Here is a 19,282-nt window from a genome sequence, read left to right as displayed (position 1 = left end):
GAGAAATGTAGTGTTTTTAGACTATGTGTTACCATGCACATCAGCAAACTACGCCCTTCACCATCGTAACACACCAGGCACGAAAACGACGCAGGGCAGTGCCATGGAAGCTGGCCACGGCATGGAGGGCTAAAGAAGTTAAATGGGGTGGGCCATCTTTGGGGGTTTCTAGTTTCTACGATGCCATGTGGCTGGAGGTTATTGGAACCGGAAAAACGAGCTAGGAACATACCGATTACTTCAACTAGCCGATTTGCTCAGATGTGATTTTGGATTTGCTCAAATAAGCCGTTTGTGTGTGAGTTTGAGTGGGAGTTGACGGGTGAAGACGATGATGAAGTGGGTGGCCGGAAAATTGTGTGTTTGTGTGTGTGTGTAGAGAGAGAGAGCGCGCGAGAGAGAGAGAGAGAGAGGAGGAGGAGGAGAAGGAACCGAATATAGAGAAATGTATATCTAATCACTAGATAAGCCACATAAAAGCCCCTCCCATGACATACCTTTTGTGTATTTATGGATGACAAAAAAGTGTGTTTAGATGTCGTTTACGTGGCAACATTTTTTTCTTACTCAATCCCCCAACAAAGTCCACATAACATATGGCTTTAGTGTAATTATAAGATGATGATAAAGAATGAGCCGGAAATGCTATTATAACCATATTCACTTTCCCCTATATATATTATATTACATAGGTTCCAAAAGTTATACAACAAAGGAGCAGAGGCTTCTCTTCCTTCAATCATGATAAAATATTTTGTTTTACTTGTCTTCCTGCAATCATGCTTTATAACTAAATCATATTCCAACTCAATTATAAGAAGACTACCTGGATATGCTGGTGATCTTCCTTTCAAATTAGAAACCGGGTATTTCATTATAGAATGATTATTTTTTCTTTTTTTTTTTCCGGTAAATTGTTTATGTATATAAACTACCCATTTAACTAATATAAACATGTATCTATGTGTTCGTTCTTTTTAATTAAACGTTGAAGTATTTTGTATGAAAGTTATGTGAGAACAGGAAAGAAGGAAGACATACAATTATTTTACTGTTTTATTGAATCAACAAGAAATCCGAAAGAAGACCCTCTCATATTTCATCTTCCTGGTGGTCCTGGGGCTTCTGGGATACTTGCCCTCTTATATGAAACAGGTATGACAGATTTAGTTGCTTTTCGTGTTCACCAAATTTATGTCACAGAGTTGTAAAATAACAAAAATGCATGTTTCTAATATATGAAATTAAAATAGTTCTTATACTAACCAAATTCTCTTCTTTGATATGTCGAGTTTAATATAATGATATCGTGTAGTTCTTGTGGTGTTTTATATGTGTACGTCTGTTTATATTTTCTCAGCTTTTTGCTGGTTTTCTATCGTTTTAATACAATATAATTGGCTGTTAAGAAAAATATGTAATAATTAAATGGGTAATTACGTATTAGATTAATTCTTAAACCGTGTGTTGCGGTCACTTTACTGGCCTCGCGAGCCACGTCGGTGGCGCACACCACAACGGACACCCGACCATGGTGGCGGGTCAAGTGAACGTTGGTTTTTTCCTTTTTTTAATCCCTTCAAACAAAGGTGGCTGGTGGCAGAGCTCACACGGATTGAGCGGTGGCTGGTGGGAGAGGTTGATGGTGGCAGGAGGTGGTCGGATTGGTGAAGTGGTGGCGGGTGGTGGTCGGAGTTGAAGAGGTCGGTAATTATACGGAGGAAGTATGGGTTATCGGTTGCCGGATTTGATGGTTAGTCGAGAAACGGCTTATCGGCTGTCAGAATCCATGGTGGTGGTGGTGGTGGTTGAGGACATTGGGGGTTAAGAATGTGTCGGTGTGAGAGGGGTTGGATGTTATTGTGTGGATAAGAAGAGTGTGTTCTTGTGTGTGTGGGTGGGGGGTGGATGGGTGGGACAAGATTGGTTGGTTAGGTTATAAAAATTTTAATAAAATAGGTAAAATGACAAATTTATAAAACTGGTGGTATATAATTTTTATCTGTGTTATAAAAAAATATCTATTAATATATATTCTTGTTCTAAATTTAAAAAAAAATATCAAAAACGCTGAAGCCATCGTTCGCTTGAAAACACAACGGGCTCAAGCGGCTTCAGCGGTGACTTCAGCGAGTGTCCAGTCAACATTGCATGACACAATACTATTAAATAAATTTGAAGTTCAGCTTCAACGACAATAGACAGACTTAAATGAGAGAAATATGCAAGCTATAAATGATATAAAATTGAGTACTCGTACTACGTTTAAGATCAGGAACAGATTATATTTTTTATCAAAGCAAATGGGTCCGGGTTCTTTAAAAAGTTCATCATATTCGATGAATTTTAAAAGACAAAGTATCTTGATTTTAGTTTTTAAACACTAGCGGCCATGATATTTTGAATTTGTTATAACTAGGTTAGGGGCGCGCTGGGCAGTTCTATGTTGGTTACACCCGGGCGTCGTTTCCGTAAGTTGACGTGAATTCGGTTAGTATTGGCAACGTTCTTTACGGTATCAAAACCAAACCCAAAAAATAATTTCTCAAACTGACGTATTTAAAACAAATTAAAAAACAAAACACCACACCACCTTACTTTTTCATTGCTTGACTAAGTATGAAATCTATAAATACAAAAATTTATTTCTGTTTAAAAAAACAAAAATAATGGCTTTACGAGAGTTCAAACTCGGGACTTGCAAGTTGCAACAACAAAACAATACCACAACAGCAGCTTCGTTGTTTGTTATTTCTATTACTTTCAAATGAACAAATACTTAAACAAAAACCAAAAAAAATCCAAAAAAAAAGCACCTTCAGGGGGCTCGAACTAAGGATCTACAACTTGGAACAACACAACAAAACCACCATACCATCTTCTATTTTTGTTGCTTCATTTAGTTTCAAATAAATAAATTTTAAAACAGATTTAGAAAATAATTAATAAAAAAAAAAGAAATTTAGTGGCTATCACATGACAACCACTCATTGGATCACAATCTTTCAACCTATGGGTTTTTATTTATATATAGTATAATTATTATATTACAGAGAATATTTGATATATTGAATTTGATTTAATTATTACACTATATGAAATCAGGAAGTTTTTAGAGGTACGTAATATACTTAGAATTCTATTTAAGTATATGATGAATTGATGGTATATAGATGTTCGGAGAGCATTATATCATTGATGTTATTAGTATTATTAAATTAGGAGCATTTATATATATCCTTTGCTAAAATCATTTATTATATATTTACTCAATCCTTAAAACTTAATTACATATTTCCCCTCCCTAAATCATTTATATTATATATTTACCAATTTCATTAAAATTACTTTTATTGAATTACTATTTTACCCTAATGAAATTATAACATATTAATTAATGGTTTCTTTTTTCTTTTCAATATTTTCTTCTCAACAATTCTTAAAATACATGGAATAACTCAATCAGATTACAAAGCGTAAGAACCATAACACATATAATCGAAGATTCTACCTTTTCTTTTTTTTTTTAAATCAAATACACACACGCATAATCATATGTATATACAATATACAGAGACACAACCACAAACTAAACCCAACTTGCGAACACACCTCTTTCTCTCATCTCTTTACCGCCGGCACACCCAAACACTAAATCAGAAACGTCTACCCTGAAAAAAGAAGATAGAGTGTCATGCATATACCTCATGGTTCAAATCGATAGAAGCGGCCGGCAACGACGGAGGTGGGTTTCCACCTCTGGCAGAAGAGGGCGGTGGTCGAAACCAGTAGCGTTGGCCTGTTTACACATGGCAGAAGGGGTTGCGAAGGCTCTCTTTTGGTTCCCGGTGGCAAACAGCGGCTGGTTTGCACATAGGCGACGATGATGATTTACGGCGACGTTTGTAGGTTAGAACTTAAAATTGCATAAGAATTGGCTGTATGAATTTTATTTTAGGATGGATGAAACAAAATTTTTGAGGAAATTGCAATGGTTTCATGGGACTTGTTTTTCAGCCATGGTTGAAATGAAAGAAATTTAACTGTTTTTCAAATTTAGATGGTGGCGGATTTGAAAATATTTGAGTTATAAAGAGGGTGAATGGGTAAGGGGAAATATAAGGGAGGTTAGGTTCAAATAAGAAATTTGATTTTTTTTAAAAAGGCTAGGAAGGAGTGTATTTTAGTCTAATACTTTAATATCAAAACCCACTTACTTTAATCTCAAAACCCATTTAAATTAATTTCAAAAACCCACTTACATAAAATCCAATTACATCTTCACTCATCTCTTACAACCACCACCACTCCACCGCCCAACGCCACCACAACCGTCACCCACCGCCACCACTTCGTCGGAAAAGTCCGAAAAAACACTATGAAAAACACAATGTAAAAACCACAATGGAAAAATACACTATGAAAAAAAATACAATGATAAAAACACAATTGTACGATACAATGTAAATAACACAATGGAAAATACACAATGAAAAACAACACAATGAAAAATACTATTGTATAACATAATTTTATAAAACATAATTTGGTAAAACACAATTTGTAAAAAACCCATTAATTTTTTTAAAATTTTATATTACAATATGGTACTCATATGAAAGATAAAAAGACACTCGTTATTATGGTAAATTTGTTTTTCAATAAAAACGTTGTAAAAAAAGTTATGAACGTTTTAAAATGATGGGGGAATTTGGCATGTGCTTTGCATGTGAAGAGAGAAAGTTAACAAATGTGTTATTCCTTTTATGTTATTTACTTTGTATTCACACTTGATTTCCCCCTAAACTAATCTCAACCCTCTATATTCAAAATCAGTGGACAAGATTACTTCTTATCTTTCTTACAAAAACTATACCCCTATTATAACCTAACCCTATGTAATGAATTATTGTTTAAGGGTCAGGTAAATATGTAATAAATGCTTTTAGTAAGAGGGAATATGTAAAAATCTCATTAAATTAAGAAGTTGTTAGAGCTATATAAGATGCTTAGAATTTTATTTAAGTATATATTGATGATATAGGATGTTCGTAGGCATTATATCATCGATGTTGTTATTGTTATAGGTATTATTTTTATATAGTTATTTCTATCTAACTTTTTGTAATTTGGGATGTTAATAAATGAATAATTTGGGATGTTAATTATGAATACTGAGTCACAATGTGCGTATTGTAAAACTACGAAAAATAAGAATAATATTTCTTGTAATATTTCTTGTACACTTTATTAAAAGCCTTGAAAATAAATTGAAAATTACTTATGTATCTTCAGCAACATGAAAAACAAAAAAAACACAAATAAAAATATAATTACAACTGGGTTTTCTTAGTGTCATAAGGATACAAGTATTTCTTTTCCCTCATTCTAAACAACATATAAAAAAATGTGATTCGTCATTCATTTTTTAACTAGTTACATGAACCAAAACCTCTTTGTAAAATCAAGTTCAAGTGAAATGTGGTTTTCGTCTCTGTGATTTGTTCAAATCTGTAGTTTTGGGCTAACAATTTCAAATTTGTGATTTTTGTCCCTGTGATTTCATTTCATTGCAATTAAACCAGAATTCCCTAATCCTGTTAAGTCTTGCTGGTAAACTCATTAGTGTGTCCTTCACGTGAGGGGCAATTTTGTCATTCCCCTCCCCCCTTTCCCCAAATACGCCCCAGCCCCTCACATGAGGGAGCTTGTGAATTAGGACTTGGGCACGTAGATGGGTTAACGACTAGACTTAACAAGGTTAATGAATTCGGATTCAATTGCAAGTGAAATTAAACCACATGAATGAAAATCGTAAATTTGAAACTATTGGACTAAAACCGCATATTTGAATAAATCATAGGAACGAAAACCACAGTTTAGTCGTCTAGTTCACAGATGCTATACTATGCATAAAATTGTTCATACGCATAATATCTATTAAAATTAGCAGTTAAAACGTTCCGTGGTATTTTACTGCAGAAATTCGGTCCTGTTTGTTTTACTAACAATGTCATATTCAATATTTGTTAACGTTTAAAACATTTAAGCTTTCCGAACGATTATATCCAAAGTGGAAAATAAGAATAATTATCTTTTGTCCCACTTGTGTCCCAACACATTTACAAAATATTAACCTCTTTAGACTTAGTTTTCATATGTTGCCTGGAGACTTTATAATAATCCTTAAGAGCTTTCATGTTCTCTTTTTTTAAATTAATTTCTACTATATAGAAAACTTTAATAAAACATCTAGTTTGGAGCATTCACATCAGTTTCTCAATCTCCATTTCTATAATTTAACCATGGTTGTAAAACTTCCGACTAGTCGCTGAGTAATCGCTGCAAGGTATGATGCCGAGGGAACTTTCTTTAACTCCGCCTAGTTACTCGGAATCGATCAAAAGTGGTCAACCTTCGCCACAATTGGATCTAGTCGGTCAACTCGAGCCAGCCATATACTTTAAAAAGTTAAGCATAATTCATATTTCTATAATATTAAAGAATGACCATCATTTTTTTAGTTAATTATCTTCAAATTTTAGATGCTTTAGTATTTAAAGATGTATTTTTTTTATTTATATTGATATTCATGTATTTTGTTATAAATATGAGTAGACTTTTGATACTTGACATATATATAAGTTTCCAAAAATTAGTTTCATTATAATTTACCATGTCCGAGTACTCCCCGAGTACTCTCCGCCTAGATCGAGTACTTACAATTCCTCGGTCTACCGCCCTGGGAACGCCTAGCGACTTTTGCAACCATGAAATTAACTAAATATCATGTGTTTCAAACTTTATCTATAAAGTTTATTTAACCTACCACGTCAAGTTCTCGCTCTTTATATGTAGTTTTTATCTCACTTACAAACACTAATTTTGCTTTTTTTTATATTTCTTATACACTCACAATATTTAATTATTTATGGTAGCAATGAATTAACAGTACATCTTTATATGTTGAGTACTACTATTCATCAATCTTTAATGTATATATAGATCAGTGTTGAAGCTTTGACGAAAACGTCTGGGGGCCGGACTTAATACGCGTAAAATATTGCATAAACTGGGGAGGGGGTGGTTGGCTCAAAATTTTTTAACGAAAATGGGTAAATTTACGCTACATATAAAAAATTTCAGACGAAAATAAGTAAATTTACACTACTGAAAAAAAAAAAGAGGGGGCAGGGGCTACGAATCACTCGGTCCTCGCTAAGCTTCGTTGTTGATATAGATAGAGATGAAGATATAGAACCTTAAAGCATTCTCATCTAACCCCTCATTTTATGTGAAGGGTGTTTTTATAATTTAGAGAGTGATTCAGGGTGTTGTGAGTGAAAAATTTTTATATTTTAGAAAAAATAGTGATTTTTCTGTATATTTGAAAAGTTATTGTTCACCCCCTATAATTTTTTAATATATTTTGAAAGTGGTTGTGAGTGAAGAAAAGAAAAAAGGTATAAAAAGTATTATTTAATTAAAATAGAGAGAGAAAATGTATTGAGTTTTAGTGTAATTTTTTGTTTAGGGATAAGGGGTGGGATGAGAATGCTCTTAGAGCATTCTTAGGAGCTTTTTTATCTTCATCTTTATAAATTACAATAAAAAAACACCATATTTTCTCTATGCTTTTCAATTAAATAATATTTATTTAAATTTTTATTATTACATTTTCTTTTTAATTCACTCACAGCCACTTTCAACAAAACATTAAAAGTTTGTAGAGTGTGAACAGTGTTTCTTCAAATTTATTCATAAACAATAGTTTCCATACCTCTATCACTCACAACCACTTACAACTAATCTATATAGAAAACTCACTCACAATAATATAAAGGGCTTGTTGAAAATGCTCCAATGGAGATGAAAAATATAGAAACTTATATATTTTAGAGATAAAGATGGATATAGATAAGCCGATGCTCATCCCTCATCTCTATCTTCAAATTACATTAATATCACTATATTTTCTTTTCTGTTTAACTAAATAATATATTTTATATCTTTATCATAATCATTTTTCTATCCTTCACTCACAACTACTTTCAATAAATATTAAAAACTGAATAGTGGTAAACAAAGTTTTCTCCAAATTTATAAAAAATTAATTACATTTTCTCTATTATTCACTCATAACTACTTTTAATTATATCCTATAATTTGCAAATTCCCCTAATAGATTTTTAAGGAATGGGCTGAGAATGGTCTAACCCCCGTATCAAATTCTCTAAGCCATATATATCTCTATTTTATATATATTGCCCGCAGATTACCAGGTGATTACCTACAGACACACTAGTAGCGTATTATCATCGGGTTCCTGTCCGGTTGCTGTCTTCTTTAGCGGCGAGTCACCAAATGATTATCAACATGTTTTAAAACTTACAGACAGTTTTCCCATAGTAATCTAATTAGATTTCAAATTTAAATATAGAAAACTCTTTTTTAAAAAAAAAAATTGAAATTAATTTTAACAAAAACTAATATACGAAAAAGAAACATTAAAATTTAAACACAATAACCTCACTTTATTATATACACGGAAATTTAATTTTACGAAACAAAATTGAACATAAACCAACTAATAAGGGTGGCGGTCTTCATGAGGACAATCTGCTCATCTATTTCAATTTGGACTTATTTTTAACATTTTTTTTACGTAGTACCCGTTCACTCTTCCGCTTCAGCTATTCACTTTCCCACTTAGTTCGTTCCCAAGCGGCAAATACAAACAATCAGCCTATATTAAGTTTATTATTGCCAAAATAATGAAACGATTATATAAAGTTTATCTCACACCCCTGAATGAGAAGAGGAACACGTGATCTCGTTTTGGAAATGAGAGGCTCCCGAAGATGGTATAATAAGTTTCGGAAATGGTCTCTATCCAGATTACATGACCCTTTTTCATATCCCAGAAAATATGCGACCATAGATTTGGGTCATTAACAATTAGGGTGTCCAAATCTGAAGATGCACGTTTCTCACTAAGTAGTCTATCATATGTTTGGCATCATTTAACGGAAAAGAAATAGAAGTGTTTTTTGGTAATTTCCATCGTCACGTCATCACGTGTAAATGGTCGGGTTGGACCTATTAGGCCTATGGAATTCGTTAATGTTGTAATGGGTTTATGGGATTGCAATTAGGGTTTATTATATTTGGTAATTACTTGTTAACCAAGTTTGGGTCACCCTATAAATACATAGCCATGATTAGGGTTATTGTATCGAAAAGTATTATTGTATTCAAGTTTTGAGTTAGTTACTTGTTTATAATAATACGAGAGATTTACCCTAAATATCGTATACACCTTAACAAAACGGGGTCGTTGGAAGACGGAACCAAACCTTATTGGAGATGAGACGGAGTATGTTAAAAGCAATGGGTGCTCCGGATTACTTATGGGGTAAAGCAATCCGACACGCTACGTATATCGAGAATCGGATTCCTACTCGTGTCCTAAAGGAGAAAACGCCATACAAGATGTTAAAATAAAAAAAACCACCGAATATTGCTCATCTTAAGGTATTCGGTTGTGTGGCGTATGTAAACATAGTGGGAACTCACTTGAAGTAGCTCGACGACTGGTTGAGGAGTTTAGTGCATATTGGAATCGAGACCAGGTCCAAAGCTTACCAGCAATTCGACCCGAAGGCCCAGAAGTTTGTGATAGCTCGTGATGTGGTTTTTGACAAGAAGAAGACGTGGGTTTGTTCAAATTCGAGGCAAAACAATGAAGAAACGGAGCTATCATCGGGTTTATTTTGGGTTGATTGGAACGGGGTTATTGACACCGGAGTTGGGCAAGTTGTAACCGATCCTATTGGAAGCAACAACATTAGTGACGAAAATTCAGCTTGTCGCCAAATTCAGCAACACAATTAGTGACAGCTTCAACTTTTGTCGCTAATTCAGACAACCCATCAACCAGTTTAGTGGCACCAGCAACAACTGATATCGACAACAACACTTAATGAACCAAAAATTAACTTGTTTCAATTTCACTAGTTAAGTTCAATGATCATGTCCTATGTTCGGAAGTAGAAGACATTGAACTTCTTTTGTTAGAAGAAGGTGAACCAATGAATTTTGGTAAAGCAAATTCCAAACCGGGTTCGGTAAAGACTATGCAAACGGAACTCGAATCCACTAAACGAAACAACACATGGAGGTTGAACGAGCTACCGAGAAGGGCTAAAGCTATAGGATTGAAGTGGGGTTTCAAGGTGAAAAGAAAGGCGGATGGTTCAATTAATAAATATAAAGCAAGACTCGTGGCAAAGGGTTATATGAAACAACATAGAGTCAATTTTGACGAGGTCTTTGCTCCGGTGACGAGACTTGAAACCGTGCGTATTCTCATTGCCATTGCAGCTATTGAAGGAAGGCAATTACATCATTTGGATGTAAAGTTGGCATTTTTACGTAGGTAGCTACAAGAAGAGGTCTTTGTTTCTCAAGCAGATGGGTTCGTTAAACCCGGGGAGGAAAACGTTGTCTACAAGGTAACCAACGCTTTATACAGGCAAGTACCGAGGGCTTGGAATACCAAGCTTGATGGTATTCTAACGGGTTTGAAAATTTTAAGGTGCTCGAAAGAACAAACGGTGTTCTGGAGATTGATTGGAACCATTTTTGTCGGTGTGTATATCAATGATTTGGTCATTACGGGTTCGAACAACGATAACATTAATTAATTCAAACTTGCAATGTCCAAGAAGTTAGAAATGTCTTATTTGGGAATGCTCACTTACTATATCGGAATTGAAGTCTCACAGTTGGACAACGAGATTAGAATCCATCAAAGTGCTTCTGCTCGATGGCAATTAAAAGAAGCCGGGATGAAGGAATGTTATCTGGAAGGTGTACCCACAGATCCTTTTATGTGAAATTTTCTAAAACTGAGGATGATGTTGATACAGATGCAATGGAGTATCAAAAGTTAGTTGGCTGTTTTCGTTACTTTTTAAACACTTGATTTGATTTGACGTTTTCGGTTTCCATGGTTAGTGGATATACACAAACTCCAAAGAAGTCTCACTTGGAATCAATTAAACAAATTCTTTAGTTTATTCAAGGAACTATTGGTTGGAGGATTAGGTATAAACGAGGTGGATCAAAGGAGTTGATTGCATACAACGATAGTAGCCATAACATTGATGAAGATGATGGAAGAAGCACTACCAATCATGTGTTTTATTATGGAGGAGCCCCGATTTCTTGGTGCTCACAAAAGAAATGTATTGTAGTGCTTTCATCATGCGATGTGGAATACATGTCGACGAGCTCAGCTGCGTGACAAGCCGTATGGTTATTTGAATTGTTGACGGAATTGACTGGAAGGAAATTGCAAGAACTTGTGTTAAATATTGATAACACATCGGCAATTTCTTTGATCAAAATATCCCATTTTTCATAGTTGGAGCAAGCACATAAAGTCCCGATTACACTATATACGGGAGTGTGTGAAGATGAAGGAGTTAGAGGTGGAGCATATTAGTGGCAAGGAACATCGAGCTGACATTCTTACGAAAACACTTGCAATAATCAAGTTTGATGAATGAGAAGATTGCTTAGCGTTGAAGATTTCCTAGTTTCAAGTCAGAAATTAGGGGGTGATTGTTGGTAATTTCCATCAATGTAGGTCCGCCATGTGTAGGTGACCGGGTTGGACTTATTGGGCCTATGGAATTCAGTAATGTAGTAATGGGTTTATGAGGTTGCAATTAGGATTTGTTATATTTGGTAATTACTTGTTGGCCATGTTTTGGTCACCCTATAAATACATAGCCATTGTATTGAGAAGGATTATTGTATTCAAGTTGAGTCAGTGTTTTTATTATAATTATATGAGAGGTTTACTATAAATATCGTGTGATCATTTGTCTTTCTATCATTAATTTGACTATCTTACTTAATATATTAAAGCAAGACCATATGGACACATGTCATTTTTCTAAAGTGTTCACATAGAATGACACATAAGTTATTTTTAAAATTAAACACTATTTAAATCTATTAAATTTAATTTGCTACAGTTATTATTATTTTTAAAATTCCAAATTACATTTTTATTAACTCTCATTTAATGGTGTTTTTCAGAATTAAAAAAAATAAATGTTTATTTATTTATTACATCTTTTAGACTATTTTTTTAAATATTTTATTTCAAAATATTATTATTATAAAGATCCATTTGATTTACGTAAAACAAGTAGCATATGCCTAAACTATTAAAAGTCTCTTTTTCGAGCGTGTGTACATCTAAATACTCAGAATTTGCCTTATGTGAAATAGTTAAACTTGACTTGATTCTTGATTTATGTTACCATTTTAAAACTAAAGTTATCATTTCGTACCATGATTTGTATATAAACATCTTTATTATTAATTTTATATATTCTTTATTTAACCCGTGTATTACACGGGATACTAACTTAGTTAGTTATAAAGCAACAATGGTTAAATATATACTTACACGGAATCAATCGAATAACACCACTACCCAAAAAAGCAACTTCGCACTTTGGTTGTAGTCATTTGTTTTTTTTACCTACATAGAAACAAATTCGTCGGGTTATAAAACTATAAACCAACATAACCTACATAGAAACAAATTCATCGGGTTATAAAACTATAAACCGACATAACTAATAATGTTCTGGCCGTCGTCGTCTATCCTAATCTCATTATGATGATCAAGATTTTGAGGAACCTCCCTTTGAATATTTGGGTCACTACCCGTTTAGGTTTGGCCATTGCTGCCACGTCCCACTCGAAGTCCACTAGACTGGCACGTCTCATCGGTGCTGCTCTCCTGGCGTGAACCAGAGGGGCAATGTGTGTACGTAATTAAAATGACACATAATTTTACGAATCAAATTCTATTGTTTCCACAAACTAAAATATATATATATATATATATATATATATATTTGTTTTAGCATTCGTTACAAATAACTAAATTTTGAGACGAATAAATTGCTTTCATGTAGGTCCACTTACATTGAATGCAGACAACCTCACATTAACATTGAATCCATATGCATGGACACAGGTTCACTCATTCAATTTACTTTACATAAAATCTATTATCTATTTGAGCGTTTAATTAATTTGGCAAATGGTTTTCTTATAAATTTACAGATGGCTAATATGATATTCTTGGATGCACCTGCTGGTGCCGGCTTTTCCTACGCAGAAACAATAGAGGGGTGGACTAGCAGTGATACTATTCTCTCTACCCTTTGTGTTGAGTTTATTAGAAAGGTTAAAGTAAAATTACAGTCATCCTAAATCTCTCAAAAACTAGTTTTATATATATATATATATATATATATATGGGAGGGTTATAGTAAAGTAAGTAGTTTCCTAGGAAGGTTAAAAATGAATCATATTCATTGGATCATGTTAATCAATGATTGAGATTTAAAATTACCCAAAACCAACATAGTTTCCTAGATTTATTCTTTTACCATATGTTTTAATGCCAAATGTCAAAAATCTATTGGTTCTTACCATTCCTAGGAAACTCTTTATTCTTATTTGAACCCTTATATATATATATATATATATATATATATATATATATATATATATAGGATCATGTGAGAACTTTTTGGGAATTGAGAACTATGAGAACCATTTTACACCAAAAAAAACCCAAAAATAAAAAAATTCATAAAACAAAAAAAAACACAAAAATAAAAAAAGTAGAAAAACCAAAGTTCTTATACATATCCCGGTTTCTAAAAAAATGTAAAAAAAAATTCTCGGTTTAGCTAAGTTATACATATACATTTATGTATAATATGTACATATATGTACACACATGTTTTTTTCATATATACATATGTATAATTTAAGGTAAATGATAATGTACATATGTGTACATTACATAACTAGAGATTAAATGAAAGTGTACAGGTATAATACGAATTAAAAAGAAAAAAAATCGGTTTTTTTATTATACATATATGTATAATATGTACACATATGTTTTTTCCTATACACATATGTATAATTTAAGGTAAATGATAATGTACATGTGTGTATATTACGTAACTAGAGATTAAATGAAAGTATACATATGTGTATAGGTATAATACGAATTAAAAAGAAAAAAAAATTTGGTTTTTTTTAATGAAACCGGAATGAAATATAAGAATTTTGGTTTTTTTACTTTTTTAAAATTTTCGGTTTTGTTTGTTTTATAATTTTTTTAGAGGGTTTTTTTAGTAGTCCAAAATGGTTCTCAAAGTTCTCAATTTGCCAATGGTTCTCTCAGGATCCTTACCCTATATATATATATATATATATTATATATATATATCTATATCTATATATATATATATATATATATATATATATATATATATATTATATATATCTATATCTATATATATATATATATTATATATATATATATGGAGAGTATCTAGAAAAAACTTATCTTTAGAGAAAAAACTTAAAAACTATTAAAGAATTATTTTTAATTAAAAATAAAAAAAATTTCAAAATTATGTTTTTGCCATTATTCTTATAATTTCTTACCCTTCACTCGAAAAATATAAAAAAAATAAAAAATAAAATTAAAAAATTAAAAAAACCCGTTGTAATGCATATTACGTAATACCTGTGTGATACATTTGTATTACACATGTGTATTACTATGTATTTTTAGGTTTAATAATGTTTAATTGTATATATTCAATATTTGTGTATTGTATATGTGTAGTAGTGTTCTATTATATGAAAAAAAAAATAATAAAATAAAAGTCGATGTAGTGCACATGTGCATTAATGTGTATTACACATACGTACTAATGTGTATTCGATGTGCGTATTAGTCTTATATTACATATATACAATAGTGTGTAGCAAATATGTGTAATAGCTAATAGTGTTGTATTCTATGCAATACAACATTTTTGCATATATGCAATGTACGCTATTACACATGTGCACTACACCGACGAGGTTACCAACATTTTTTTTTAGAACCAATAACAACATATAAGAATAATGGAAAACGGAAACTTCATAAATTTTTTTTTTTAAAGTTAAAAATAGTTTTTTAGGAGTTTTTAAGTTTTCTCTTTAAAAGAAGTTTTCACTTAAACCCACCCCTTTAATGAACTTAGTAGATGTATAAAAGGGGGTAAACTTGTCTTTTAAACACACATATATTGCCAACGTTCATTTGAAATCTATAAAAACAATTACAATTATGGTATATCAACTTTACTTAAATTTTATTAATTTAATAAATAGTTAATTTTAACCCCTCATGTTTACCCACTTTTTACTTAACTTTATTCATTTTGGTTTTCTTCATATATGTTTTACAAAAATATGATAAAAAAAACCTTAACATACCTATTTAAATAAGCTTATTGTTGTTGATGTTTCAATATAAAGTTTTACAAAATAGATGAACGATTTAAAATATGCAATTCACTAATGCGTGGGTATATGCTTGAAAGTACAAGTTTGTTAAAGGATAAATGTTTACAATATCATCTTAAATCTTAAATATATATAAACGAACACTTTAAAAGCTCTCTGGTTGCTTCACACCTCTTCTCAAGCCACCAGATTGTTTTATTTGTAAATGGAGGCTTCTCATGCATTTGACCGGAATTCATGGGTATGGGTCCTACCAAACCTAGATAGCCGTTAAAAGAGTTATAACATCTTATTAAATTAAAATTTCACAAAATATTTGATATGAAAATCCTATAAAATAGGGATATACTAAAAATAATATCCGGTTTTTAAAAAAAAAGATATTATTTATAATTAAGAAACAATTTATAAATGGTTCATGGGTCTCACCAAACCCAAAAAGCTTTTAAACCGGGTTATAGCATCTCATTATTTGTGAAACCCTTTAATCATCAAATCATAAGTATATCATTAACTTTCTTACAAAAAATAAAATTAAAATCTGAAAAACTATATAAATATTATAAACGAATAATGTAAAACAACCACCGTAATACAGGGGATAAAGCTAGTATTTCATATAATTGCATATATAGCCTTTTATCTTTTCGATAAAAAAAAAACAAACTTGTTACAATTCAAAATTTAAGGAATACTTACAACTTTGACCCATCATGTTTATTCAAATATTGCTCAACTTTAATTTTTTTTTGTTCTTATATGTTTTACAAAAATATGATTAAAAGTAATCAAATTATATAAATATCAAAATAGTAAACACAAACTTTAGTCGAGCTCGGTATGAAGTTCAAGTTGAGCTCAAGCTAGTCTTGGCTCGACTAGACTTGGCCCGCTAACAACCTTTAAGTTTTGTTTATCGATCCATCGCACGGGCACCTATACTTGTTTGACCCCCCCCCCCCCCGGTTGTTACGGGTGTTTATTTAGGTGCTTGTTTTTAATCGTTATACTATTTTATGTTTTGTAATTATTTGTTTTATTTTTAATGTAGTTTTGTTTTGATTTAATACGTATATATTACTTTGTTTTGTTCAATATATTTTTTAACGGTTGGCCCTTTTAATTGAGATGTGTAGGTATTTTAGATTTTAACGAACAAACATAAGCGAGCACGAACATGTTGATTTTTTTAAAAAAATAAACATGAACAAAAGTATTTGTCTTATGAAAAAGGGGCGGTTGATGTATGTGACGACGATGGTTGATGCATGAGAGGGGAGGTTGATGATTCTGGGTGGTAATCAGAAACTTACTAGTGATGGAGAGGATAGACCGGTACGGAGACTATGTAAATGCGAGAAATTAAATTAAAGTTTGATGATGAAAGTGTGACCCTTGAAAATTATTGTTTAATTATGAAAGAGTTTAACAAACAAATGAGTTGTTATAACCCATTTAAGGACTGTTCGGGTTCGGTGAGACCCATACCCGTGAATTATGATCAGACGCATGAGAACCCTCAAATCACAAACAAGCAATCTAGTGGCTTAAGAGGGGATGGCACGTAGGATATTTTTAGGCATGTATATATATATATATATATAGGTGAGATTTCAAGTGAGAACCCCTTTGAGTTTTAAGAACTCGAAAGAACTCAGTGTAACGATTTTTTTTTCGAAATTTTTTTTGCACATGCGTATATGTGTAGGTTACATACACATAAAAAAATTACGGAATTTTTTACGAACCGAGTCGACTTTTTACACATGTGTAACGGACGTAAAAGTTAGTGTAACCACTTACATCTTTATTCTCTCTCCTACTTTGACTTTTTTGCCAAATTTAATCTCAACCACATATTTCAATCAAATTAATTAAATGTGTGACCTAGAATTGAGTTCTTAAGTTCTTAAAACTCACAATGGTTCTCAAAATATCCCTCCCCTATATACTAGGTTTTATCCCCTGTATTACGGGGGTTGTTTTACATTTTTTGTTTTTTAATATTTATTTTCGGGATTTTAAATTTCTTTATTTTAAGAAAATTAATGATATACTTAGGCCATGTTTGGGATTCCTTATTTGCACCTCCTTTTGACTTATATAAGTTGTTTTTGATAAGTTACTCCTTCCAAACTCATCAAAACCTCTTTTTTCCTTCTTTAAAAACTTAAAAAATGCACATTACCCAACACCTTTTTAACTTATAAAAGTTAACAAGTTACAAGAAGGAAAAAATAAGGAATCCCAAACACCCCATTATAGTTTGATAATGAAAGGGTTTGACAAATAAATGATATGTTACAACCCATTTAAAAGCTATCTGGATTTAGTGACTCATGACCCGCTTATTTTTTTTTACTATAAAATTGTTTCTTAATTATAAATAATATCTTTTTTTAAAAAAATTAGATATTAATTTTTAGTATACCCCTATTTTATAGGATTTTCTCATCAAATATTTGTTAAGATTAATTTTTAATTTAATGAGATTTTATAATCCGTTTAAGAGCTATCTGGGTTTGGTGAGACCCATACCTGTGAATTCGGGTCAAATGCATGAGAAGTCTCCATTTATAAATAAAACAATCTGGTGGCTTGAGAGAATTTAGGAAGCAACCAGAAAGCTTTTAAAGACTTTCGTTTATATATATATATATATATATGTGTGTGTGTGTGTGTGTGTGTGTGTGTGTGTTTGTGAGAACTATTTGTAAATTGAGAACTTTGAAAACCATTTTGGGCTACTAAAAAACCCATCAAATAAAAAAATAAATTAAATTATAAAACGCAAAATAAAAAAGTAAAAAGAAAAAAAAACAAAACGTTTATCTAGCATTTAAAAAAAGTTCTCAGTTTTAAACACGTATGTACATATATGTACATAAACGTTATTCTTTATACACATATGCATATTATCATTTTCACCTCAATTTAAATTGTCTATTAATTTGTAAGCATACATACATACATACATACATTATCATTTCCTTATCAAATAATATAATTTGTTACTTTCTTTTATTTTGTACGTATGTATATAGTATTTGTTTTACAATTTAAACACGTTTTACACTAGCACCTCACTTTTTCTCATCAACTAACCTAAAACCCCATTTCTGTTATGTCACTTCATTCAAGTATTAGATCATTTAAAAAAAATAACAATAAACAAACAAATAATACTTTTAAAAACACGAATAAAAATAAACTTTCATTAAAAATATAGGGTCACATAAATATAAGCTAAATAAATAAAAATCATCAAATAAAAAAAATACATCGATATAAAATTGTACTACTCCTTTTCCGAGTCGAGGTATATAAGATCTAAAGTTACAAAATGATCCACAAGATCAAATCGTAATAGTAAATGCGTATTGTCATCTTGTAACTTCTAAGGACATTATCATCAAAACCAGGCCAGTAGAAGGATCCCTTATGTAGATCACTAATATCGCATTTATTGTTAGGGATTCGGGTATTGCAAAAAACACACAAACACAATAATATTGCAAGAGAAAATATAAACGAAGATGACACACGAGATTTATGTGGTTTGGTCGGCTGACCTACGTCCACGGGCTGCAACCAGGATACTTTTATTATTGATTTCTGCCTCACTCGTGATGAGGAATTACAAGTACAAGGCTAAATATATATAGATACAAGATTAGGGTTTTCTACTTGTTCACCAAGAAAACTAATATGGGCTTTAATTAAACAAAACGGCCCAAACCATTTGATCTTCTAATTTCCTGCTCCATAGTTCTCTTGAACCGGGCCCAAAACAATCGAGCCTCCACAAACCCAACAATCTCCCACTTGGAGGCTTGATAATCTTCAAACTGCCTTCCGATATGAT

The 19,282-nt window shown here is 31.7% G+C and overlaps 1 protein-coding gene across 1 annotated transcript in view; it reads left to right on the top strand.

Moving 5' to 3' along the window:
* The first annotated feature begins 741 nt into the window (after nucleotides 1-741).
* The window catches only part of LOC143551278 (serine carboxypeptidase-like 13), an 81,385-nt gene continuing 62,844 nt past the window's right edge, over nucleotides 742-19,282 (top strand). The window contains exons 1-4 of the mRNA XM_077041744.1: nucleotides 742-866; nucleotides 1,010-1,155; nucleotides 13,005-13,066; nucleotides 13,156-13,278. Of these exons, the coding sequence (XP_076897859.1) occupies nucleotides 742-866; nucleotides 1,010-1,155; nucleotides 13,005-13,066; nucleotides 13,156-13,278 (456 nt within the window). The remainder of the gene's footprint in view (nucleotides 867-1,009; nucleotides 1,156-13,004; nucleotides 13,067-13,155; nucleotides 13,279-19,282) is intronic.

The sequence above is a fragment of the Bidens hawaiensis genome, unplaced genomic scaffold (assembly GCF_021521415.1).
Source record: "Bidens hawaiensis isolate Kalapana, Puna unplaced genomic scaffold, B.hawaiensis_p1.1 tig00016358_1, whole genome shotgun sequence".
NCBI lineage: Eukaryota > Viridiplantae > Streptophyta > Magnoliopsida > Asterales > Asteraceae > Bidens > Bidens hawaiensis.
Note: the sequence above shows the minus strand (reverse complement) of the source record. Positions and strands in the feature narration are given on the sequence as shown.